The 26,476-nt window shown below is 44.0% G+C and overlaps 1 protein-coding gene across 5 annotated transcripts in view; it reads right to left on the minus strand.

Moving 5' to 3' along the window:
* Nucleotides 1–26,476, minus strand: part of PDE4D (phosphodiesterase 4D) — a 1,251,030-nt gene that overhangs the window by 259,914 nt on the left and 964,640 nt on the right. For all 5 annotated transcript variants that reach the window (XM_069748983.1, XM_069748967.1, XM_069748997.1 and 2 more), the window contains exon 5: nt 18,633–18,682. In XM_069748983.1, coding sequence (XP_069605084.1) covers nt 18,633–18,682 — 50 coding nt within the window. The remainder of the gene's footprint in view (nt 1–18,632; nt 18,683–26,476) is intronic.

Here is a 26,476-nt window from a genome sequence, read left to right on the forward strand (position 1 = left end):
CTGTTTTCTTCTGCACTTGCACAGGGCATTAATATTTTCTAGGGATCCATTTTGCCATCTAGGCACAAAGGAGACATTATACTATGTAAGGTGCACAGTGGTCGCATTATTATTTGGCGCTGTTTTTGTGCCACACAGCAGGTAAGGGACACATACAGCAGCTGCGGCTCAGTATTGGGGTGACAGTAGGATGAGGAGTTTGTGCAGGTTGGGAATAGATGGGGATGGTGCTGGAAATGTGAGAAGTCAAATGTGACTTTGCTGTAATCTCTGCAGACGAGTCCTGGCAGGAGAAGTTGTCGGTCTGGGTCTGATGGAAAAGACAGGAAAAATGAACGATTCCATCAGAAAGAACGTCAGCTGTACGTTACTATATATAACTGTACTGTAATCACTTGTGTGTTCTCCAGGACTGGAATCTACCACTATATGGTCACTATATGGCAGTATTGTAACTTCAGTGCGTCACCATAGTTGTAATCAGGGTTACTGGTTAGGGTCCATATTTTGCTCCCCCTAAGTTGAATAGTTAGCTACGCCTGTGGGTCCATCAAAGATTATAATGATCGGTGCAGCACTAATAAGAAAAGTCTATGAAATTAAGACAAGATAAATGTATGTATGTTATGTATTTTGAAGTAATTATTCAGATCCACTATGGACCCACAGGCAGAAATACTTGACTCGGGAATAATGCACTGTCACCACAAATCCTACTCCATTTCTACGGAGAGATTTATAAAGATTACATACACAATTTTTTTTTTTTAATTCATTGGTTTCCTAAATGCAAAGTTATGTATCTATAACATCTTTATTTTTGGTGGTGTTCTATAATAATGTTCCAAATTCATCATCGCTTCTGTTTTTGTTCAACCTTTCTCCACCAATTGTACACTTTGTCACTAATCTATCTATAACCCGCAATGTTATGTGTATCGAGGAAATCATCCAGCCATTTTTTTAAAAGCTGTTATAGTGTCTGCCATTACTACCTCTTGTGGTCGGCATTCCACAGTCTGACTGCTCTAACTGTAAAGAACCCTTTCCTATTTAGATGCTGGAATCACCTTTCTTCCACCCGTAATGAGTGCCCCCTGGTCCTTAGTATGATCCTTGGAAGGAATAAGGCATGTGCCAGCCTTTTGTACAGACCACACATATCCTTTATTCCTTCCTTTTAATGTAGAAAGAACCATGCTTATGCTTGTCTGTATTTCTATTTGGCTGTGTACAAGGTCATGAGACCAAAAAGTTGTCCCACTGTTCTCCACAGACCTAGTTGCTCATGTTAATGAAATAAGTGCGTGCTCTCATCTGAATTTAACAAAAACAATGTCCATAAACATATCAATAATCTATCAAGGACCTTAAGATAAGGAAAACACTGCTCCTATCATAGTCACAGATGTGGGCGTGTTATAACTATAGGACTCCCCTTGATAAAGCACATCCGTGAAACGTGCGTCGGGGCACTTTCCTCTTTTTATTGTCTCCTCATACATGTCTCATGTCTTTACCCTTTGATTCATGTTTTTTGTTAATAGATGAATTGAACTACTATTACTATTTTTTATATACCTCCCTTGAGTGGTGTGTTTTGGGTACTCTGTATCCATTCCTTAGGTCTCATCTGAATTTGCAGTACCATGGTTCTCTCTACATTGATTGGTCATAGTTACCACTGAGCAGTTCACCCATTCTATTTTGCTGTTATGTGCCTACCATTATCTACAACTGGATAACCTATCTGTTGTCATCAGTGTTAGAAATAGATTGAATGCTTGGAACACTGTGTACACAGAGTGGAAAGGGGAGAAAGCATGTACAGTCTCAGGGAAGTCAAAGAAAACAGGCTACAAATAAGGGGGAAAGTACATGAAGAGGAAGTATAGTAAGTGCAGGATAGAAGTTGTATTGACATATCAGCAAGTGAAAACAGCAGCACCCTGGATGCACAAAGACCTCAACATCCAGCCTGTATTACCGGGAAGAACACTCCCGCAAGAAAAGGATGTGAACTTTGGCTCATACTGAAAATTGCTGATCAATGAAGTCATGAAGAATGAAGATTTTATCATCTTAAAATAACAGCTAACGTATGAAAAAAAAATATATTTTTCTATGTCAATGATGATCTTAGCCTTTAAGCTAATCCTAAACCACAAACAGCAAATTGCTACATAAACCGTACAACAATAGCAAACTCAGCTGTGCTACTTCAGTATGACGATTATCTGTCTAATGTTGGAGAGGTCAGGCCTGTAGAATAGGCAGGTTTACATTATGATATGAAATAATCACAGCTGGCAGGAGATAATAAACATCCGCGGAACATTTGTTTTCTGTCGTGGTAGAAATGAGCCTTTTTTTAAATTTTTTATTTTTTTTTCATCCCTGCTGCATCCTGAATGATTAACGGAGATATGTAAGTGATTTTTCCACAGAGGAAAGCAGTAACTCCAGAGATCTGGTTGGGATGGCTCTGCTCTGATGTCACTAGCTAAATGTTGCTAGGTGATAGGGAGCGAACCTGATCTGCGTGTTTATATATTGTCACAATCGGGCAGAACAGCTGAAAATGCAGTGATGTAAAATTCATACAGAATTCGGCGTCAGGCCGCGGGCGCCCTTCATCCGGGCTGCACAAAGGACTGTTTTTTTCTAGCTTGGACAATGGCAGACGGTGTAATCAGTGACAATACATTTTTTTTTTATATAGAAATTTAAATCATTTGCAGGTTGTAAAAAACTAATAAATTGACCTTTAAACTCCATAATAAACAAAAAAAGGACAAAGCTCATATGATCTGTAGAGACTGAGAACACAGATAATTTTCATGGCACCAATATATTCCGTAGGTCTGTACAGAGCCAGTCTCTATCCCTATCTTTGCACTCATAATAAAAAGAGACACAGTGAACCAGAACAACTATAATACATTTCTAATTGGAGTTATTTGCTAATATTACTATTATTTTACCTCCTACATATTGGAATAGGATCTTGAAGATGGAAATACCCCTTTAAAGGGCTTTTTGGTGATTTTTCATTACTTCTAGGTGGGAGCACACAAATCAGAATGAATCCAGCAGTTCAAACCATTCACTTGAACAAACCAAACTGCAGTAGCAGACAACGCCACACTATATGGATGTCAAAACAGGTCTTGGATCTACCCTTTTCTTAACACTTATGCTGTAACAATTCTTATTGTCGCTCTGATTCATTCTCATCTTAATTACTGCATCTCACTATTAATCAATTTTATCTCACTAAACTCTTCTCTCTACAATATTTCCTGAATACAACAGCCATACTCATATTTCTGTCCAGCAACTACATCGATGCCATGACCCTGTGCCAGCTATTGTACTGGTTGCCCATCCGCTACAGAATACAGCATAAACTTATCACACTCCCCCAATAAGCTCTCCATATTGCCCTACATCTACTCCCATGTACTCTGCCTACTATCAAATCCACGCGCCATTCTCCAATCAGCTATAACTAACTTCCTACAAAAGCTGAACCTTCCACTCCTGTTTTCAAGACTTTTCTTGTGCTGCACCAGTTCCCTAAAATGCACTACTCCAGACAATCTGGTTAATTCCTAGTCTTCACACAGCATGTCCTAAAATGAAAATATTTTTAAGGAGACCTATCACATCACTTCACTGATCTAACTTTACTCAGTTTCTGTCGTCACATATTTTTCCTCAGAACCATGTGCCTTCTTTCATCAGTTTCCCACAAATTCCATGCACTCCCTAGCACTTATTTATAATGTTGGACATATACAAATACTGGCCGGTGACAGGTTCATATAGTATTACATGAACACCCTTATTTATAAAGATGGCTAGCTCATACAATACAAGCACTCTTTACCTTTTGTGCCTTTCACCTATTTCTTCATAGACTTTAAGGTCTTTTGAGCACGGCCCAAACTCCTCCTGCTTGAATTATGCACAGTATCCTACAGACAGTGTCAGGTCGGCGCCATTATATTGATTACAATGATAACTTGGTTGATGAAATCAGTCTTGTGGTTGTTGTTTAATCTTTATTTTCAGTTTTTAGTTAATGCTTTGTTTTTTTCTTCAGTATGTATTCATTATACCAACAAGGAGGATGGTCAGTGAGGGATCAGTGATCTCTCAGCAGTCTGCATTATGAATACTTAATCAGAGCACCACATGAAGACCCCTCACAGGTCGCCCCAGAGCACGAGCAGATCATTAACTAAAAAATGAAAATAAAGATTAAACAACAACCACAAGACAGATTTCATCAACCAAAGTATCATTTTAATCAGTATAACGACGCTAACCTGACACTGTCTGTAGGTTACTGTGCACAATCCTGCTGAGAGGATCCCTTTAATTATGTGTTTTTCTGTAATGTCCGATAGTTTGTACAGTATATGTACCCTTTTGTGTCTACTGTATTATAGTCCAGAGCTGCTTTCACAGTTCTCTATAGGGCTTCGGAGTAGAAATCACCCAGCATGCATTGCTTACTGTATGCAGGAGCTGGCAAAGTGACTTCAATTCTGGGAAGGGTTGCAGTCTTTTACAATAGGCACAAAACAGTAATCTGATGTTAACTATTTTCAATAGGAATCAGGAAAATGAAAAATGCAGCTCTGGAGCATAATGTAGAGCAAGAAAAATAACGGAGACTAAGACAAACTAAGAAAATTCACATATGTGTTATGTCAGATTTTCTGTTTTTATATGAACAGAAAAACTAATGGGGTCCATCAGATTTCTGCATGGTGTCTGTCATTTTACCAGGAGACATACACAGCCGCCATATTTGCTTTGGAGACTCTTAATAAAACCAGATGTGACTCTAGGCCTATTAAAAATAATAATAAATATCGACATTACACAGAATTTTTTACACAGGTTCATTTTATCTTAACACAGGAGCGCCATTATTTCATTCCTGGATTCCTAGATGCTGCCAGGAAGTGACATCCAGGAAACAGGAAATGACACACAAGAAGCCAGGAAGTGACATGTAAGCTGCCAGGAAGTGAAATACAGGAAACAGGAAATGACACACAAAAAGCCAGGAAGTGACATGTAAGCTGCCAGAAGTGACACGCAAACAGCCAGGAAGTGACATGTAAGCTGCCAGGAAGTGACATGTAAGCTGCCAGGAAGTGACATACAGGAAACAGGACATGACACACAAAAAGCCAGGAAGTGACATGTAAGCTGCCAGAAGTGACACGCAAGCAGCCAGGAAGTGACATGTAAGCTGCCAGGAAGTGACATGCAGGAAACAAGAAATGATACACAAGAAGTCAGGAAGTGAGACGTAAGCTCCCAGTAAGTGACATGCAGGAAACACATAAGCAATGAAGTGACATGTAAGCAGTCAGGAAATTACATTTAAGCAAGTGACTACAGACAATATGCAATCTGTATAGGGCCCAAGTGAATGCACTGACGATCATTAGCTAGCACACAGTTTGCATTGTTTGTAACCATGTAAATAAAGTTTTATATGTGTGTTTTTTTATTATATTATATGTATTTCATATGTAGCTCTTTCACAATTTTTCCTGCACTGTGGAAACACTGGTGACAAGCACTTAAGAGAATGGAAATGTTGATATCCAGGATAAAAGTAAACCTATAGGGAATAAATAAGTTACAGTATATCTAGCCATGGTCACTTGTGTGGTGTGGATACCAACAGAGGACAGTTCAACTTTTATTTCTATTATTAATTACAGCTAAAAATTGAGTACAAAACTATATGGAAACAAGGCACATGATAAAGTTTTTCTATCTACTGTATGTTAAGAAATGAGAAAAAAATAACATCAAAACTCATTGGTGAAATTTTCATATTTTAATGCAGGAAAGAAATATATCTTGGTACCGTGTTAGCTAATAGATAGAAAAACATTTAGAATTGAGAGTCCTCAGTGGTTGATACCTTTTAATGGCCAACTGAAAAGATGGTAACAAATTGCAAGCTTTCCAGACTACACAGGTCTCTTCATCAGGAGAGCGCAATCTGTGCAATTTCCTGATGAAGAGACCTGTGCAGTCTCGAAAGCTTGCAATTTGTTGCCATCTTTTCAGTTAGCCATTAAAAGGCATCAACCACTGAGGACTCTCAATTCTAAATATTTTTCATATTTTAATGTGCATTCTGCTATGGATACAAATAAACGTATCTTACAGGGGTATTCCCATCCTGCACATTTATGGCATATCTAGAGGATAAGTCATAAGTACGTGGTAGATGTAAGTCCCACAATGGGCCCTGCATTAATCTCGATATTGAGGCCCTGACACTTGCCACAGTAAGTGGAAATGTGGTTTGACTTCCTTTTATTTGTATGGGATTTCAGGGCTTCATTTTTGAGTTTGATGTGGGCTCGATATGTGGGATCTGTATTTATTATACACTAGATGGTAGCCCGATTCTAACGCATCGGGTATTCTAGAATATGTATGTAGATTATTTATGAAGATTTTAGAATAATACATTGAATACACAGGATTCGGCCAACCGCGACCAATTAGCGAAGTGTGGTTCAAATCCCACGCCAATTCGCGGCCGGACTGCACCTGATTGTTCGCGGCCGGCCACGTAGTATATAGCACAGCCACATAGTATATAACAGCCCACATAGTAAATAGCACAGCCACGTAGTATATTGCACAGCCACGTAGTATATAGCACAGCCACGTAGTATATAGCACAGCCCACGGAGTATATAGCACAGTCCACAGAGTGTATAACAGCCCACATAGCATATAACACAGCTCACATAGTATATAACAGCCCATGCACGCAGTATATAACACAGCCCACGTAGAGTATAACACAGCCCACGTAGTGTATAACACAGCCCACGAAGTGTATAACACAGCCCACGTATATAGCACAACCCACGTAGTATATTGCACAGCCACGTAGTATATTGCACAGCCACGCAGTATATTGCACAGCCACGTAGTATATTGCACAGCAATGTAGTATATTGCACAGCAACGTAGTATATTGCACAGCAACATAGTATATTGCACAGCCCACGTAGTATATAGCACAGCCCACGTAGTATATAGCACAGCCCACATAGTATATAACAGCCCACGTAGTATATAACAGCCCACGTAGTATATAACAGCCCACGTAGTGTATAACACAGCCACGTAGTATATTGCACAGCCACGTAGTATATTGCACAGCCTACGGAGTATATAGCACAGCCCCATAGTATATAGCACAGCCACGTAGTATATTGCACAGCCCACGTAGTATATTGCACAGCCCACGTAGTATATTGCACAGCCAACATAGTATATAGCAATGTGGGCATCATATCCCTGTTAAAAAAAATAATTAAAATAAAAAATAGTTATATACTAACCTTCCGTTGGCCCCTGGATCCAGGCGAAGCGTTTACCAATGCTCCTCGCACGCTCCGGTCCCAACAGTGCACTGCGATCTCGCGAGATGATGACGTAGCAGTCTCGCGAGACCGCATGCATGGAACGGTCACCGGGGCGTCGCGAGGAGCGGGAAAGGCTTGTTCTGGATCCGAGAGGCCGACAGAGGGCGAGTATATAACTATTTTTTATTTTTTTATTATTAACATTAGATGTTTTTACTATTGAAGCTGCATAGGCAGCATCAATAGTAAAACGTTGGTCACACAGGGTTAATAGCAGCGTTAACAGAGTGCGTTACACTGCGGCATAACGCGGTCTGCTAACGCTGCCATTCACCCTGTGTGAGCGCTGACTGGAAGGGATTATGGAGCGGGCACTCACTACGGGGAGTAAGGAGCGGCCATTCTGCCGCCGGACTGTGCCCGTCGCTGATTAGTCGTGGCTGTTTTGCCGCGACCAATCAGCGACTTGGGATTTCCGTGACAGACAGACAGAAAGACGGAAGTGACCCTTAGACAATTATATAGTAGATCCTGTGCCTATCCTACAAATGTACCAGATAGGGATGCCCCTTTAAAGACAATTTTATATGTAAGAACAAGCATGTTGGCAACCACAAAATAAGACTTAATACATATACATCACTGCTGAAATGCAGAGGAGAAAAAAATAGAAAAAATTCATGTAAAAATTATCTTTAAGGGGTTAAGTGGGCGATCTACAGTAAATCTAAGATATTATTGTCTTAGCTTCCATGCTGAACTAAATAGTACATGACATAAAAATATAATCTGAGCATAATAAAGAATAGCAACATTTAGCTCTAAGTGCCATGTACAGATATATAGATCTTCTGAATAACAGCATTCCAAATCTGAATTACAGTCCTTGTAGGTGACAATTGACCTCACATCGGCCTACACAAATTTATAGGCCTTTAATCCACTGAAAGTAAAGTCTCTTATGTAACTGGAAGAGCAGCGACCAAGCTCTTCACAGAAATGACATCACAAATAAAGAGCAAACACCGAGTCCTAAACTGCAGGGATTATTAAGCATTTTATAAAACTAATACTCATCATAAGTCCTAACCATAACCCTAGTCCTAAACATAACTTCCGTCCAAGTCCTAACTATAACCCTAAATAACACTAGCTTTACCCCTTGTTCTAGTCCTAAATATAACCCTAACTCTGGTCCTAGCTCTAACTATAACCCTAGCCTTAACTCCCGTCCTACCCCTAACTATAACCCTAACCATAACCCTAGCTTTAACTCTTGTCCTAGTCCTAAATATAATCCTAGCCCTAAAGGTACCGTCACACTAGACGATATCGCTAGCGATCCGTGACGTTGCAGCGTCCTGGCTAGCGATATCGTCCAGTGTGACAGGCAGCAGCGATCAGGCCCCTGCTGTGCTGTCGCTGGTCGGGGAAGAAAGTCCAGAACTTTGTTTCGTCGCTGGACTCCCCGTAGACATCGCTGAATCGGCGTGTGTGACACAGATTCAGCGATGTCTTCACTGGTAACCAGGGTAAACATCGGGTAACTAAGCGCAGGGCCGCGCTTAGTAACCCAATGTTTACCCTGGTTACCATCGTTAAAGTAAAAAAAAAAAAACACTACATACTTACCTACCGCTGTCTGTCCTCGGCGCTCTGCTTCTCTGCTCCTGCTGTGAGCACAGTGGCTTTCCGGCTGCCCGACGCTCACAGCCAGACCAGAGAAGCAGAGCGCCGAGGACAGACAGTGGTAGGTAAGTATGTAGCGGTTGTTTTTTTTACTTTAACGATGGTAACCAGGGTAAACATCGGGTTACTAAGCGCGGCCCTGCGCTTAGTAACCCGATCTTTACCCTGGTTACCGGGGACCTCGGGATCGTTGGTCGCTGGAGAGCTGTCTGTGTGACAGCTCTCCAGCGACCAAACAGCGACGCTGCAGCGATCCGGATCGTTGTCGGTATCGCTGCAGCGTCGCTTAGTGTGACGGTACCTTAACTCTCCTCCTAGCCCTAAATATAACCCAAAGTCTTGCCCTAGACCTTAAAGGGACACTGTCACCTGGATTTGGAGGGAACAATCTTCAGCCATGGAGGCGGGGTTTTTGGGTTTTTGATTCACCCTTTCCTTACCCGCTGGCTGCATGCTGGCTGCAATATTGGATTGAAGTTCATTCTCTGTCATCCATAGTACACGCCTGCGCTGTGCAAGGTTACCTTGTGCAGGCGTGTAATACGGAGGACAGAGAATGAAGTTCAATCCAATATTGCAGCCAGCATGCAGCCAGCGGGTAAGGAAAGGGTGAATCAAAAACCCAAAAACCCCGCCTCCATGGCTGAAGATTGTTCCTTCCAAATCCAGGTGACAGTGTCCCTTTAACTATAACCCTAGCACTAACTTCCGTCCTAACCATAACTGTAAACCTAACCATAACCCTAGCTTTAACGCTCATCCTAGCCGTAACTATAACCCTAAGGCCGGTGTCCCACTTGCAACTGCAATGCGTGAAACTTGCGCAAGTCTCTCGACTCCGTAATCGGTACTGCCGCCGGCACTCGGGCCATAGTGTTTAGCTGCATAGAGATACATGGAACTGCACACTCCGGTCCTGCGGCGGTGCCGGGTATTGAGGCAAGAGACTCGCGCAAGTTTCTCGCATTGCATTTGCAAATGTGACATCAGCCTAACATTTAGGCAATGTTCCCACGTTGCAGAATGTATGCAGAATTTTCCGCAACAAAACTGGACTCCCCTGCCAGGAAATCAGCTTGCGTTTTTCGAGCCTTTTTTTTTTTGCGCTATTATTGCTTATCGGTCATGCTTTTTTCACGGTTTTCATGCGTTTTTTTTTTCTATGTGTCCAAATGCAATTCTATAGCGGCAAAAATGCAGATTTTCTGCAAAATTAATGAACATGCGTTTTTTTTCCACAATGCGATTCCGCTGCGGAAAAAAACGCAGCACGGGCACAACAATTGCGGAATGCCATTAAAAATAATGGGATGCTTTATGTAAGCGTTTTTTAAGTGCTTCCTCAGCGGGGGAAAAAGCCGCAGAAACGCTTAAAAAAACGCTTAAAAAGCGAAATGTGGGCACATAGCCTAACTCCCGTCCTAGCCCTAACTATAACCTCAACTCTTGTCCTAGATATGACGATAATCCTAAACCTCTTTAGTGTTAGAAAAAGTATGTAAAGTTAAGTTTAGCTTAATCTTTGTAGTTTTTTTTTTTGTTTTTTTTTTTTAACAGAGGACACATTTTATAGTTTGCCCAGCAAGTGAAAGCAGAGGCAGACAGGAGTTGCTGTCTGTACAGTGCACAGCAATAGAAATGAGTTTGCCATTAACTGTTGCACTCTGCATAGGCAGAGACAGATGACAACGCTCACTTCGTCTGAGAGCTTTGTCATCGCGGTCTCTACATATGCAGAGTTCAGCAGCTGATGACAAACTCCTCTCGAACTTTTGCATTCTGCGTAGGAGCCTGTTACACAGATTTAGACGTCAAAGCAGCTCCTGGTTTCCTTAATCAACTAGTTCTTTGGCTGCCAGATCTCCACTTGTCCAGGAGTCTCTCAGACATATTAGTTGAGTATCTTTCACGATACAGAAGCAGCAAATGTTCTTCTACCACGATGGGAGCCGGTTTGTCTTGGGGCTACTTGTGTCACCCTTGGATCTCCAAAACCTTTTAATTTAAACCCCCCTTAACAGATAAATGTTGACTGAAGGGAGTCCACTCTTTGGAGCGCCTTACGGCCCACCTCATTAACACCCAGGAGAAAGTTGCCCTGGAACGTCGAGGAGGTCTATGACACCACAACCAACTTCCAAGGAGCCTCATGGAGTCACGACCATAACACCTCTTTTCTTTGTCCCTTCTGTCCTAACCCTCCACTCATTTCTTATCCCTTGTATCCCCCTTTCCCACCTTATCATCTTTTCTTTTTCTCTTCTTATGAAACACTGAATTGTACATATTTTTGAGAGTTTAGAACACTGGACAATAACCTGAATTTTGTATTATTAAAAATTAAAGTAATATTTATTAATAACATTATACACATACGGTAATTATAAATTACGGTAATTATTCTTATAAAATTTCAATAAAAATTACAGTTAGGAAAAAAGAGGAATGCAAGCGATTTAGACCTTATATTACAAAAAATGGACCAAAAAGTCACATTAAAAGTGTACAAAAGCTTATGTACTGTCACACTGTGCCGCTGATCCCGGGACAGATGGAAAGTCTGAACAGAGCAGACATTTCACCTTGTCCTGATCCCGGCATTTAGCAGGTAATGGGTCAGACACTTTGCTGACAAAAAGTCTGGAGCCCGGCTGCTGCGTTCCAGCAGAATACTACTTCTTCCAAGGTCAGCCATAAAACCAAGTAATGGCAGCAAGTGATACAACACTGTGGCAGTATAGAATAAGACGTACTTGTGCCATTCTAAGTCTCAAACACAGCATGTAACTGCAGCCCCAGTGGTAATCTGCAGGTAAATACCATTTTAAAGATGTCTAACTGTCTAATTATAAGTGTGGTCACTGGGAGAATAGGATGTTATCTTCTCCCTGCAGCCGCTGGCTTCCCTTCATAATGGCAGCACTGGGGCAGTCACTACACAGAATAAAACTTAATTTTCTCCCAGCAGCTGCACTTCTGATAATAATGTTTAAAATGATATTGCAGAATACCACTATAGCTGCAGGTAAATACCATTATTTTGCTGAGGGGTTCCCTTTAAATATAAAAGACAATTACTTGGCATCTTCATTTCTTTTATGCAGTTGTAGGACAAAACCAAGGTCAGTGCAGACTCCTTATTTTTAGAAGGAAAATGTCTTGGCACCTACAGTATCTAAATACTGTCTATAAAGTAGTGATATTTGGTCATTTAAAATATCCAAATAATACTACCAGATAATACATACATAGTAGTGCTATACAGTGAATACATAAGTGCCACACAATGGCCAAACAGTGATAGAGTGGTCAAATATTATCACTACTAGATGGTGGCCAATTCTAACGCATCGGGTATTCTAGAATATGTATGTAGTTTATTTATGAAGATTTCATAATAATGCAATGAATATACAGGATTCAGCCGGCCGGGCGCGACCAATTAGCGAAGAATGGTTCAAATCCCACGCCAATTCGCGGCCGGACTGCGCCTGTTGCTGATTGTTCGCGGCCGGCCACATAGTATATAACACAGCCCACACAGTATATAACACAGCCCACGCAGTATATTACACAGCCCACGTAGTATATTACACAGCCCAAGTAGTATATAGCAGGGGTGGCAAACTGCATTCCTCGAGGGCCTCAAACCATGCGTGTTTTCAAGATTTCCTTAGCATTGCACAAGGTGCTGGAATCATTCTCTGCAGGTGATTAAATTATCACCTGTGCAAAGCAAGGAAATCCTGAAAACATGACCTGTTTGCAGCCCTCGAGGAATGCAGTTTGACACCCCTGGTATATAGCACAGGTCATGTAGTATATAACACAGCCACGTAATATATAGCACAGCCAGACGCATAGGCAGCATCAATAGTAAAACGTTGGTCACACTTACAGGGTTAATGCCACCGTCAATGTACTGCGTTACACCGCGTTATGCCGCAGTGTAACGCAGTCCATTTAATGGACTTCTGAAACCATATGTGGGCGCTGACTGGAGGGGAGTATGGACGGGGCACTGACTGGAGGGGAGTATGGAGGGGGTACTGACTGGAGGGGAGTAGGGAGGGGCCAATTCGCGGCCGGACTGTGCCAGCCAGCCGCGACCAATCAGCGACGTGGGATTTCCGTGACAGACAAACAGACGGAAGTGGAAAACAGACAAACAGACAGAAGTGGACCTTAGACAATTACATAGATAGATAGGTTGGCAAATATCAACACACAATGCCCAAACAATAGTGCCATATTACAGTAAGTACCGCCACATAGTACCCAAAAATAGCACTGTGCAGAGCCTAAATTATACACACCAGTGAGTGCCCACTCCATTATAGGCAGTGGTGGACAACAGGAAATTGCAATATACCTTAGTAATGGGATAGAGAAGTCCTCTAGGAAGGTGAGGACACTATTAGTGATGGAATAGAGAATTCCTCTGGAAGGTGATGACATTATTAGTGATGGGGCAGAGAAGTCCTCTGGGAAGGTGAAGACACTATTAGTGATGGGGAAGGGAAGTCCTCTGGAAGGTGAGGACACTATTAATGATGGGGTAGGGAAGTCCTCTGGAAAGGTGAGGACACTATTAGTGATGGGGTGGGGAAGTTCTCTGGGAAGGTGAGGACACTATTAGTGATGGGGTAGGGAAGTCCTCTGGAAAGGTGAGGACACTATTAGTGATGGGGTGGGGAAGTTCTCTGGGAAGGTGAGGACACTATTAGTGATGGGGTAGGGAAGTCCTCTGGAAAGGTGAGGACACTATTAGTGATGGGGTGGGGAAGTTCTCTGGGAAGGTGAGGACACTATTAGTGATGGGGTAGGGAAGTCCTCTGGAAAGGTGAGGACACTATTAGTGATGGGGTGGGGAAGTTCTCTGGGAAGGTGAGGACACTATTAGTGATGGGGTAGGGAAGTCCTCTGGAAGGTGAGGACACTATTACTGATGGGGTAGGGAAGTCCTCTGGGAAGGTGAGGACACTATTACTGATAGGGTAGGGAAGTCCTCTGGAAAGGTGAGGACACTATTAGTGATGTTGTAGGGAAGTCCTCTGGAAGGTGAGGACACTATTACTGATGGGGTAAGGAAGTCCTCTGGGAAGGTGAGGACACTATTAGTGATAGGGTAGGGAAGTCCTCTGGAAAGGTGAGGACACTATTAGTGATGGGGTAGGGAAGTCCTCTGGGAATGGGAGGACACTATTAGCGATGGGGTAGGGAAGTCCTCTGGAAGGAGAGGACACTATTAGTGATGGGGTGGGGAAGTTCTCTGGGAAGGTGAGGACACTATTACTGATGGGGTAGGGAAGTCCTCTGGGAATGGGAGGACACTATTAGCGATGGGGTAGGGAAGTCCTCTGGAAGGTGAGGACACTATTACTGATAGGGTAGAGAAGTCCTCTGGGAAGGTGAGGACACTATTAGTGATGGGGTAGGGAAGTCCTCTGGGAAGGTGAGGACACTATTAGTGATGGGGTAGGGAAGTCCTCTGGGAAGGTGAGGACACTATTACCCATGTCCAAGTGTTAATATAATGGAAAAAATTAAAATCTCCCCAAATTTGTCATACATGGTATAAAAGACTTGCCCAATTCTTCTAGTTGTTCAGTCTATTGATCTAACACTGCAGCTCTCATGTGAGTATACAGCCGTGACCCATGCCGTGTACCCACCCCAGGCACACACATAGGAAAAAATGAAAATACCATAACCTATTAAAATACATACAGACTGTATCAATGCAAAGCGTTTCAGATTGGCAGCCACACCACATCTGGCGCCTGCTGGTACAGGGCAAGAGGTTTATTACTTGGCATCAGAGATGTTTGGAAAACACTCAGTGTAATACGGGACGAATGCCAGATCACTGGATTTATTGCAGCGCGCACAGCCAGCTGTGTGTAATATCTGCCATTATAAAAAGGAGCTCGAGGGGGATGGGAGACGATTATTATTTTATATACGTGAAATTAGGAGGCAGGATTTCATGAATTTACTGTGACATTGTAAAAGTCATTTATGTTAGTCATTACTTTTAAATGAGCCCCCATTAAAATTAACCCCCGTCCCCCGGCTATATTACATTCTAGCTGTCTATAATCTACAATCGGTCCCATATAAACAAGCATGTGACAGACGGTGATCCTCATATCTCCCTAAATTGCTGAGTAATCTGCAGTCAGAGATTATAAGGGCGATGCGATGGTAGGGCGATGTGATAGCAGGGCGATGTGATGGCAGGGTGATGTGATGGCAGGGTGATGCGATGCCAGGGCGATGCCATGCCTGGGCGATGTGATGTCAGGGCGATGCGATGGCAGAGCGATGCGATGACAGGGCGATGCGATGGCAGGGCGATGCAATGGCAGGGCGATGCGATGGCAGGGCGATGCGATGGCAGGGCGATGCAATGGCAGGGCAATGAGATGCCTGGGCCATGAGATGCCTGGGCCATGAGATGCCTGGGCCATGAGATGGCAGGGTGATGCGATGACAGGGTGATGCGATGGCAGGGTGATGCGATGGCAGGGTGAAGCGATGGCAGGGTGATGCAATGGCAGGGCAATGAGATGCCTGGGCCATGAGATGCCTGGGCTATGAGATGGCAGGGTGATGCGATGACAGGGTGATGCGATGGCAGGGTGAAGCGATGGCAGGGTGATGCGATGGCAGGATGATGCGATGGCAGGGTGATGCGATGGCAGGGTGATGCGATGGCAGGGTGATGCAATGGCAGGGTGATGCAATAGCAGGGCAATGCGATGGCAGGGTGATGCGATACCAGGGCGATGCGATGGCAGGGCGATGCGATGGCAGGGTGATGCAATGCCAGGGCAATGTGATGCCAGGGCCATGAGATGCCTGGGCCATGAGATGGCAGGGCGATGCGATGGCAGGGCGATGCGATGGCAGGGCGATGCGATGGCAGGGCGATACGATGGCAGGGTGATGCAATGGCAGGGTGATGCAATGGCAGGGCTTATGCAATGGCAGGGCGATGCGATGGCAGGGCGATACGATGGCAGGGTGATGCGATGCCAGGGCAATGCGATGCCAGGGCGATGAGATGATGCGATGGCAGGGCGATGCGATGGCAGGGCGATGCGATGGCAGGGCGATACGATGGCAGGGTGATGCAATGGCAGGGTGATGCAATGGCAGGGCTTATGCAATGGCAGGGCGATGCGATGGCAGGGCGATACGATGGCAGGGCGATACGATGGCAGGGTGATGCGATGCCAGGGCAATGCGATGCCAGGGCGATGAGATGATGCGATGTCAGGGCGATGCGATGGCAGGGCGATGTGGTAACATGGCGATGTGATAGCAGAGCAATGCGATGGCAGGGCGATGCAATGCCAGGGCGATGAGATGCCCGGGCAATGCGATGGCAGGGTGATGCTATGCCAGGGCGATGTAATGGCAGGGCGATGCGATGCCAGGGCGATGTGATCCGAGAGCAATGTGATGCCAGGGCGATTTGATACCAGGGCGATGCGATGTCAGGGCAATGTGATGGCAGGGTGATGCGATGGAAGGCGATGCGATGCCAGGACAATGCGATGCCAGGGCGATGAGATGCCAGGGCGATGAGATGGCAGGGCGATGAGATGGCAGGTCGATGAGATGGCAGGGCGATGCCATGCCAGGGCGATGTGATCCAGGGCGATGTAATGGCAGGGCGATGCGATGCCAGGGGGTTGCGATCTGAGAGCAATGTGATGCCAGGGCGATTTGATACCAGGGAGATGCGATGCCAGGGCAATGCGATGGCAGGGCGATGCGATGGCAGGGTGATGCGATGGAAGGTGATGCAATGCCAGGGTGATGAGATGCCAGGGCGATGTGATGGCAGGGTTATGCGATGCCAGGGCGATGAGAAGCCAGGGCGATGCAATGGCAGGGTGATGAGATGCCAGTGCGATGAGATGCCAGGGTGATGTTATGGCAGGGTGATGCGATGCCAGGGCGAGGTGATGACTGGGTGATGCGATGGCAGGGTGATGAGTTGCCAGGGCGATAATATGCTAGGGCGATGAGATGCCAGGGCGCCCAGCAGTCCTCATTCACATGCAATGCTCCACTGGTCCAAAACTCAGCAGAACCTACTTTTACAGCTCTCTGCTGACATCTTGTGGACGAATGTGTGTACAACAACTAAACACTGAAATAAAAGGGATGTAGGGATTGTTTTGCTCATTTTTATATCTCTAAGAATTAGTAACATAGTTAGTTAGGCCGAAAAAAGACATTTGTCCATCCAGTTCAGCCTATATTCCATCAGAATAAATCCCCAGATCTACGTCCTTCTACAGAACCTAATAACTAAGATACAATATTGTTCTGCTCCAGGAAGACATCCAGGCCTCTCTTGAACAACTCAACTGACTTCATTTGGCATTCACAAAGTTTTTTTTTTAGAAAAAAAAAAGCTCAGGAAGAGTTCAGAAATCAATATTTTGTGGAATAACCATGATTATTAATCACAGCTTTCATGCGTCTTGGCATGCTTTCCACCAGTCTTTCACTCTGTTTCTGGCACAAAAATGTAAGCAGTTCTTCTTTGTTTGATGGCGTGTGACTATCCATCTTCCTCTTGATTACATTCCGGAGGTTTTCAATAGGGTTCAGGTCTGGAGATTGGGCTGCCCATGACAGGGGTTTGATGTGGTGGTGTTGCCAGAGCTGTGTGTATGGGGGCAGACAAAGGTTCAGTTTAGCTTTTTGGCACCCCTCTTAGCACTCCTCAGCTGTGGCACATGCCCAGGTTGCCCCCGACCCTTCAGCCATACTCAGATATTTAAAATACGTATAAATAAAATGGCTCAGTGGCAACTTCAGCTTTGCTATATGTAAATGTGAGGTTTTGGGTCGCAGTTATGTTCCATCTTCAGATGACCATTTTTGACCCAGTTTGACAATCAATCAGACACAAGTAGGTGATTCGAGATTCTGCACTGTCATCATAGAGTCCCATACAGGTGGTAAAGGCGGCAATCAAAGACGGACGCTGATACCGGAGGTCCACAACACACAGGAAGACAAGAAAGCCACACAATGCATCCAATGATGCAACCATCATACTGGAGCGACAGAGCTGGCCTGTAATACACAGATTCTGTGCCGCAGGTCCCCTCTCGGGGGTTGTCCATGGTCTGCAAAAACATGGCTGTGTGTGATAGTGCAGCTCCACCACATATACATTGATGGGGATGATCTGCAATACCAGACACAACCCATAGACAGGAGTGGCGCTGTTTGTAAAGGAAAGACACAAAGGGAGAAGACCTAAAAGTAGATTCGGAGTCACGGCATGATTGCAACAACTTTGATATTTCTGCCTATACATATATTGCAGCCATCAACATGACAAACGTATCGCACTGTATTGATGCATTAGGGAGCCCGTGCTATGGGGAAATACATAAGGAACACTTCATGGAATGTTATCACAATTTCCCGGCATTTCTGGTAAGAAGACTTCGGTCACTACGAGGTGATCTGCCTTACCTGATATACTTGCTTTGTTGATGGATGGTTGGTTACACATTGCTGATCTCCTATAAGACAGAACAGAAGACATTATGTATGAGATAAGGGGCCACAAACTACAGCAGCTCTATAGGCAAAATACAGAAGAGAAACACCGCCATCTGCTGGCCATATGGCTGAACTACTGCTTCACTCAAGGACCAAAACTCGATTGTGTTTGTTCTATTATTTTAAAGAGGATCAGTCACCAGGTCCGAGGTGTCCAGTTTCTGCATTTACTACATTCCCCCTGATCCCCTGAGTATTTTTCTTTTTTATCTGCCATATGGTGCCAGAGTTATGTGCCTTTTTAGGGCATGCTACTTTTTTTTATGGTCTATACCGTACAGTGGCTTTAAAAAAAACAAAACAGAATACTACAAAAATAAAAGCCATAGCTGGACACACCCCAGTGACAGATCCTCTTTAAGGAACTTGTTTCTCCATTACAGGAAAAAAACAATGTTTTATTATTTATATACATTAAAATATGAGCAAAAAACGTCCACTTTTGACCCGGTGAAAAGGGTAAATTCACACATTGCAGAAGAGTCTGCGACTTTCTGGTTTATCCGAAACGACCCGATTCCGACCAATGGAATCGATTTTTAGACGCAGACATGTTTGCGACAAATTCTGCAGAATATGAAAATGACCCTCTGTGGATTTCATACCGCCAAAATGTATCAGCTATCCACAGGATAACAGAAAGGGGGCGAATGACGGGGAACCTCACCGCTAGGACCCCCACCAAGCACAAGAACAGGGGTCCTGTGTCCTCCATTGCACTGCACAGGTGTAATGCTTCTCCAGTCAATCTTTATTGCACTGCAGAAGTTCACCAAGTGCTGAACTCTTTCACTTCAACGGACCCAAAATGATCCTGTACGACCACCGATCCATTCAAAAGGGAGATGTAGAACCTTGATCTTCTGATCGGAATGAGGGTCCTCTTTAAAAATTGTATTTCAAAATGTAGCCTAATTTTTTTTAGTGAAAAACCTCTTTAAGCTCTCGCTGGAGTACACTGACCCAATTCGTTAAGTGCTGTTTGCCACTTCCACGCATCATACGTCTTGGCTAGGAAGGGGCTCCCGACCTTGGAAGTCTAGATATGTCCTGGCAAATCGCATTGGCACAGGAGCTGCGCACGCGCGGTTGCAGCCAGGAATAGAGCAAACAGCTGTGCCTGTATCACTCCTGCCTGATAACCCCCTAAATGCTGCGATCGATATAGATACAACATAAAGTAGGCTGGGAGAGAGAGGGGGCTCCCTCTCCCGTCCGATCGGCCCCACCGTGACGTCAACGCGAGGGCCCGATCGTTACCATGGTGACCCAAGGTCGTCATCATGATGACATCTGGGTCACCAAACTACGCTAAGCCTGTTATATCATGCTCAGAGCAAGGTCTAAGAGGCTTCTGTCAGTGCAGCACTGACAGGTATAATGCATTGCAAGGAATAAACAAACTGTGAAGTCCATTATTTCCTATTAGCCCTTATAAAAATTTGGGTCTAAAACAACATTTTAGCGGTAAAAAGGTTATTATTCTTTCTTCACCGGGTGTAGTTTGTAAAATGGGGCCACTTATGGGGGGTTCTGCTGTTCTGGCACCACAGGGGCTCTGCCATTGTGACATGCCACCCGCAAACAAGTGCAGGAAAATGTGAACTCCAATATGGCGCGTCTTCCCTTCTGAGCTTTGCACTGTCCCACAAAGAAGTTTTTGACCACATATGGGGTATCAGTATACTCTGGAGAAATTGCACAACAAATTGTATGGTCCAGTTTGCTCCTGGTACCCTTGTGAAAATGAAAAATTTGGGGCAAAACCAACATTTTTGAGGGAAAAAGGGGTTCAAGGTGCTCACCACACATCTTGTGGGGTCACTTGTTAGGAGTTTCCACTGTATAGGTACATCAGGTGCTCTCCAAACGTGGCTAATTATTCCAGCTTTAGTGTTCAAAAGGTGAAATGGCGCACCTTCTCTTCTGAGCTCTACAGTGCGCCTAAACAGTAGTTTTCCAACACATATGGGGAATCAGCATACTCAGGAGAAATTGCAAAAAAATAGTTTGGTGCATTTTCTCCTGTTACCCTTGTGAAAATGCAAAATGTGAGGCTTAAACAACATTTGTGTGAGAAAAATATGATTTTTCATTTTCTCGGCTCAATGTTATAAAATTATGTGAAGCACCTGGGGACTCAACGTGCTCACCACATATCTAGATAAGTTCCTTGAGGGGTGAAGTTTCCAAAATGTGGTCACTCAGGAAAAATTGCACAACAAATTTCATGGTGTATTTTCTACTGTTACCCTTGTAAAAATACAAAATTTGGGGGTAAAGTAACATTTTTATTGGAAAAGTAAAACATTTTAATTTTTCCTTCCACATTGCTTTAGTTCCTGTGAAGCACCTGAAGATTTAATAAACTTCTTAAATGTGGTTTTGAGCAGTTTAAGGGGTGCACTTTTTAGAATGGTGTCACTTTTGGATATTTTCTGTCATATAGGTCCCTCAAAGTTACTTCAAATGTGATGTGGTCTTTAAAAACATGGTTTTGTAAATTTTGTTGGAATAATGAGAAAACTTTTAACCTTTCTAACCAAAAAGATATACTGTATAATTTTCCAAAATTGTGCTGATGTAAAGTAGACATGTGAGAAATGTTATTTATTAACTATTTTGTGTGACTCTCTGATTTAGGGGCATAAAAACAAAAATTTTGAAAATTATAACACTGGAACGCTTCAACAGATCCCACTGATTCTGAGAATGTTTGTTTGTTTTTTCGTGACATATTGTACTTCATGTCAGTGGTAACAATTATTCGATATGACTTGCATTTATTTGTGAAAATATCAGAAATTTGCTGAAAAGTTAAAAATTTTTCAAAATGTTCAAACTTTTAATTTTAATGACCTTAAAGCAGAAAGTTATGGTGCACAAAGTATTTAATAAATAACATTTACCACATGTCTACTTTACATCTGCATCATTTTTAAACATATTTTTGTTGTTAGGAAGTTACATGGGTTAAAATTTGATCAGCAATTTCTCATTTTTCTGACAAAACTTACAAAACTTTTTTTTTTAGAGACCACATCACATTTGAAGTGATTGGACTATATGACATAAAATACCCAAACATAAAAATTGCACCCCTCAAAGTCCTAAAAATCACATTCAAGAAGTTTACTAACCCTTCTGATGCTTCACATGAACTAAAGCAATGTGAAAAAAAAAAAAAATGAACATTTAACTTTCTTTTCACAAAAATCCACAAGGGTAAGGCTGGTTTTACACTTGCCGTGTTTTTTCGGCCCGTTTTTGCACCCCAATGCATTTTTATGGGGCTGCATAAATGGGCCGCAAAAATTCAAAGGAGCGCCGTACGGCCGTGAGGGCTGTGAAAAAATATCGAGCTTGTTCGATATATATTTCATGGCTTACAGACACGGGCCCCATTGAAAATTAGTGGGGCTGCAAAAACAACGGAAGGTTGTTTTTGCGGTGCACAGTGACTTCCGGTTTTGCAGACCGCTGTTTTTTCCCCCAATACTTTTGCTATAGTATTGGGGACCCGAAAAACGGAGATCCACAAGTTTTTTGCGGTCCGTTATTGTGGCAGACCGTAAAAATTGCAGCAATACCGCACGCAAAAAAAGCCCGCAGTAACGGGCCGCAAAAAACACGTTAAGTTTAAAAGAAACCTAACGGGAGAAAATTTGTTGTGCAATTTCTCCTGAGTATGTCGATACCACATATGTTGGAAAAATCCACTGTTTGGGCCCACGGCAGGTCTCGGAAGGAAAAGAGCACCGTTTGACTTTTTGAACACAAAAAATTTTGGAATCCAGAGTGGACGCCATGTCCAGATTGGAGAGTCCCTGATGTGCCTAAACAGTAGAAACCCCCCCATAAGTGTCACCATTTTTGAAACTAGACCCCCTAGGGAACTTATATAGATGTGTCATGAGCACCTTGAACACCCAGGTGCTTTACAGAAGTTTATAAAGTAGAGCTGTGAAAATACAAAATCACATTTTACTCGCAAAAATGTAATATTAGGCTCACGTCAGAGCTGAGAAGAAAGGAGCGCTATTTGGCTTTTGGAGCACAGATTTTGCTAGAATAGTTTAGAGGCGACAATTGCGGTGCCCCGAAGGTGTCAGATCAGCAGAATAACCCCAAAGGTGACCGCATTGTGGAAACTGCACCTCTCAATGAATTCATCTACAGCTGTAATGACTATTTTGTAACATCCATGTCAGGCTTTTGTTCTGGAGAATTGCAAATCTGTGTCATGTCGGACGATATTCACACTAGGGCGTCCGACAGACAGCGGTAATTCCGCATTCGTCCACTATGCGCTCAGTGGCGCCGGCTAGATTTTATCTAGGTTGTCTGGGGTTAATCTAGCTGGTACTCGGATTGGAGGCTGGGTCACGCCCTCTGCCTTTAAATAGTTCTGCTGAACTTTGGGTGTCGCCGATTATAGCTTGTGTCTTGTGCCTGGTGATCTCAGTCTGGAGTGGTGGTCTAGGAGAAGGAATATCGTATCCGGTGGTGTATTATCCTTTGTCATATTTCTCCTTCCTATATTTGTATTTGTTTTGCCCTGTGCACATTTTCGTGTATTCCTGTGTGACTGCGGTGTGGTGCGTTTTTCAGTTTTCCCTGTCTGTGCTTTCTGTGGGGATTGGTGTGTGGTCTCTTCACTGGGTGGCGGGAGGTGGTTTCAGCTTAGGGCTGAAACAGGAGACAGGGTCAGGCCTGGCGGCCCAGACATGCACACCTTTAGTGTAACTTCTGGGAGAGGGTCAGACAGGGTTTTCCTAGCCTGAGGGATATCACAGGGGCCCGGGTAACCAGCCTTAGTCTACCCAGTACTCCCGTGACATTATAATCGCCCCCCCCAAAAAAAAAAAGTATTTTTTTTATGTCAAGGATCCCATGACTTCCATAACCCGCCAGTTGAAGGCGCTGTTCTTTACAGGTCTCTGAATTGAAGGGGGCAGTTCAGCAACAGGGTCTTGTGGTATCAAATGCACAAGTGGAAACTGCAGGGAGAGTTGCTGAGCCAAAAATTCCTTTACCTGAGAGGTCTGCTGAAGAACGCAGTAAATTTGTTGTTTTCCGTGAAGCTTGCAAATTGTATTTTCGTATGCGTCCGCTTTCCTCAGGTAATGAGGCTCAGCGTGTGGGCTTGGTTTTGTCATTACTGAACGGAGACCCCAAAGCATGGGCGTTTTCATTACCTTGTGATTCAGCTGCATTTAACTCAGTAGAGAGTTTTTTTCTGCTCTTGGACTCATTTATGACGATCCTGACAGATTGGCTCTAGCAGAATCTAAGATACGCGCTCTCCATCAGGGGGAGCGAATGGCGGAGGATTACTGTTCTGAATTTCATCGCTGGGCGGTGGACACACAATGGAATGACCCTGCGCTGCGGAGTCAGTTTGTATGTGTGGTTTCGAGAAGGGTTAAACAAGCCCTTCTGATGTATGAGACTCCTGCTTCTCTAGAGTCTGCCATGAGTCTTGTTGTTCACATTGATCGCCGTTTGCGTCAGGGGGCGCTAGAGACGCCGCCCTTGGGGGAGGTCATAGGTGCACGTGAAGTTGCTGCAGGTGAGCCCACGGAGCCTATGCAAATCGCAGGGGTGTCGCATCATCAAGCCCCCTCGCTCAGGAAGCAGAGACTTTGTTTTTGCTGTGGTAAAAAGGGGCATTATGTAAATGCTTGTCCTCTGTTTTCAAAGAAAGAGCGCAACGGCGGAAAACTACTAAGCTCAGAGGGTGTGGAGGAGGCCAATCTGAGCTTATGCATATCCTGCATGGTGGTCTCTCAATGTATGCTTCTTGCCAGAGTTATTGTCGCTGGCAGAGAGCTGCCAATTACTGTTTTTGTGGATAGTGGTTCGGCCACTAATCTCATTGATGAGGAGTTTGCGCGCACGGCCGGGTTCACGGTCGAAAAATTGCCTCATCCTATCCGGGTGGTCACCATCAATGCCACCCCTCTCCCACAGGGGGAGATTACTGAGTTTGTGGCTGAGGTTAAACTCCACATTGGGGTCCTACATTCTGAGCAGGTTACATGTAGGGTGCTCAGTAATCTTCCTGCACAAATAGTTCTGGGTTTTCCATGGTTATCTATGCACAACCCGGTGATTGACTGGAAAACTCAGGACATAATCCAGTGGAGCGAATTCTGCCAGGAAAATTGCCTGGCCACATGTGTGTCTGCTGTGACTCCTAGCATTCCTGAGTCACTGCTGGATTTCGCGGATGTGTTTTCTGAGAAGGGTTGCTCTGAATTGCCACCACATCGACCCTATGACTGTACTATCAGGTTTAAACCAGGGCCCAAATTGCCGAAAGCTAGGATGTTTAACATCTCTGGTCCTGAGAGGCAAGCGTTAAAGGACTACATTGCTAAAGGTTTGAGCAAAGGGCACATCAGGCCTTCGTCCTCACCGGTGGCAGCAGGGTTCTTCTTTGTTAAGAAGAAAGATGGCGGTCTACGCCCGTGTCTGGATTTCAGGGAGTTAAACCAGATTACGGTTCGTGATCCATACCCTGTGCCATTGATACCTGATTTGTTCAACTAGGTGGCAGGTGGTAAGTGGTTTTCCAAGCTTGACCTCATGGGGCGTTCAACCTCATAAGAGTCCGTCAAGGTGATGAGTGGAAGACGGCTTTTAATACTCCTGAGGGTCATTTTGAAAATTTGGTGATGCCATTTGGGTTGACAAACGCGCCTGCAGTATTTCAACATTTTATTAATGATGTGTTCTCGCATGTTTTGGGGAAGTTCGTTATTGTGTACCTAGATGACATTCTCATTTATTCATGCAACTGTGATACTCATTTAGAGCAGATGTGTCAAACTGCATTCCTCGAGAGCTGCAAGCAGGTCATGTTTTCAGGATTTCCTTAGTATTGCACAGGTGATGGAATCATTCTGTGCAGGTGATTAAATTATCACCTGTGGAACACAAGGAAATCCTGAAAACATGACCTGTTTGCAGCCCTCCAGGAATGCAGTTTGACACCTCTGATTTAGAGCATGTCAGGCAGGTGTTACAGCTTCTCAGAGAGAATAAGCTCTATGCAAAACTTGAGAAATGTGTATTTACGGTTCAGGAGTTGCCTTTCTTAGGTTATATTGTGTCCGCTTCAGGGTTTAAAATGGACGCCACTAAGGTGCAAGCGGTGCTGCGTTGGGAACGGCCTGATAACCTAAAAGCGCTTCAGCGGTTCCTTGGGTTTTCTAACTACTATAGGAAGTTTATCAAAGATTTTTCTACCATTGCTAAACCGCTTACTGACATGACGAAAAAGGGTACCAATTTCTCCGCCTGGCCTGAGGCTGCTTTGCGCGTATTCGAATTTCTGAAGTTTTGCTTCAGCCCCCATTCTGGTGCAGCCGGACGTATCGAAACCATTTACCATGGAAGTCGATGCGTCTGAGGTTGGAGTGGGGGCGGTACTGTCACAAGGCTCATCCTTGAGCGAGTTGCGTCCATGCGCCTATTTCTCCAAGAAACTGTCGCCCGCCGAACGTAACTACGATATCGGCAACAGGGAGTTGTTGGCTATCAAGTTGGCTTTTGAGGAATGGCGACACTTTTTGGAGGGGTCAGTTCACCAGGTTACTGTTATTACCGACCATAAGAATTTGCTTTATTTGAAGTCAGCCAAGCGTCTGTCCCCCAGGCAGGCTCGCTGGGCGTTGTTTTTCACACGGTTCAACTTTTTTGTTACTTACTGACCTGGGTCTAAGAACACTAAGGCGGATGCTTTGTCC

Source organism: Ranitomeya imitator, chromosome 1 (assembly GCF_032444005.1).
Source record: "Ranitomeya imitator isolate aRanImi1 chromosome 1, aRanImi1.pri, whole genome shotgun sequence".
Taxonomy (NCBI): domain Eukaryota; kingdom Metazoa; phylum Chordata; class Amphibia; order Anura; family Dendrobatidae; genus Ranitomeya; species Ranitomeya imitator.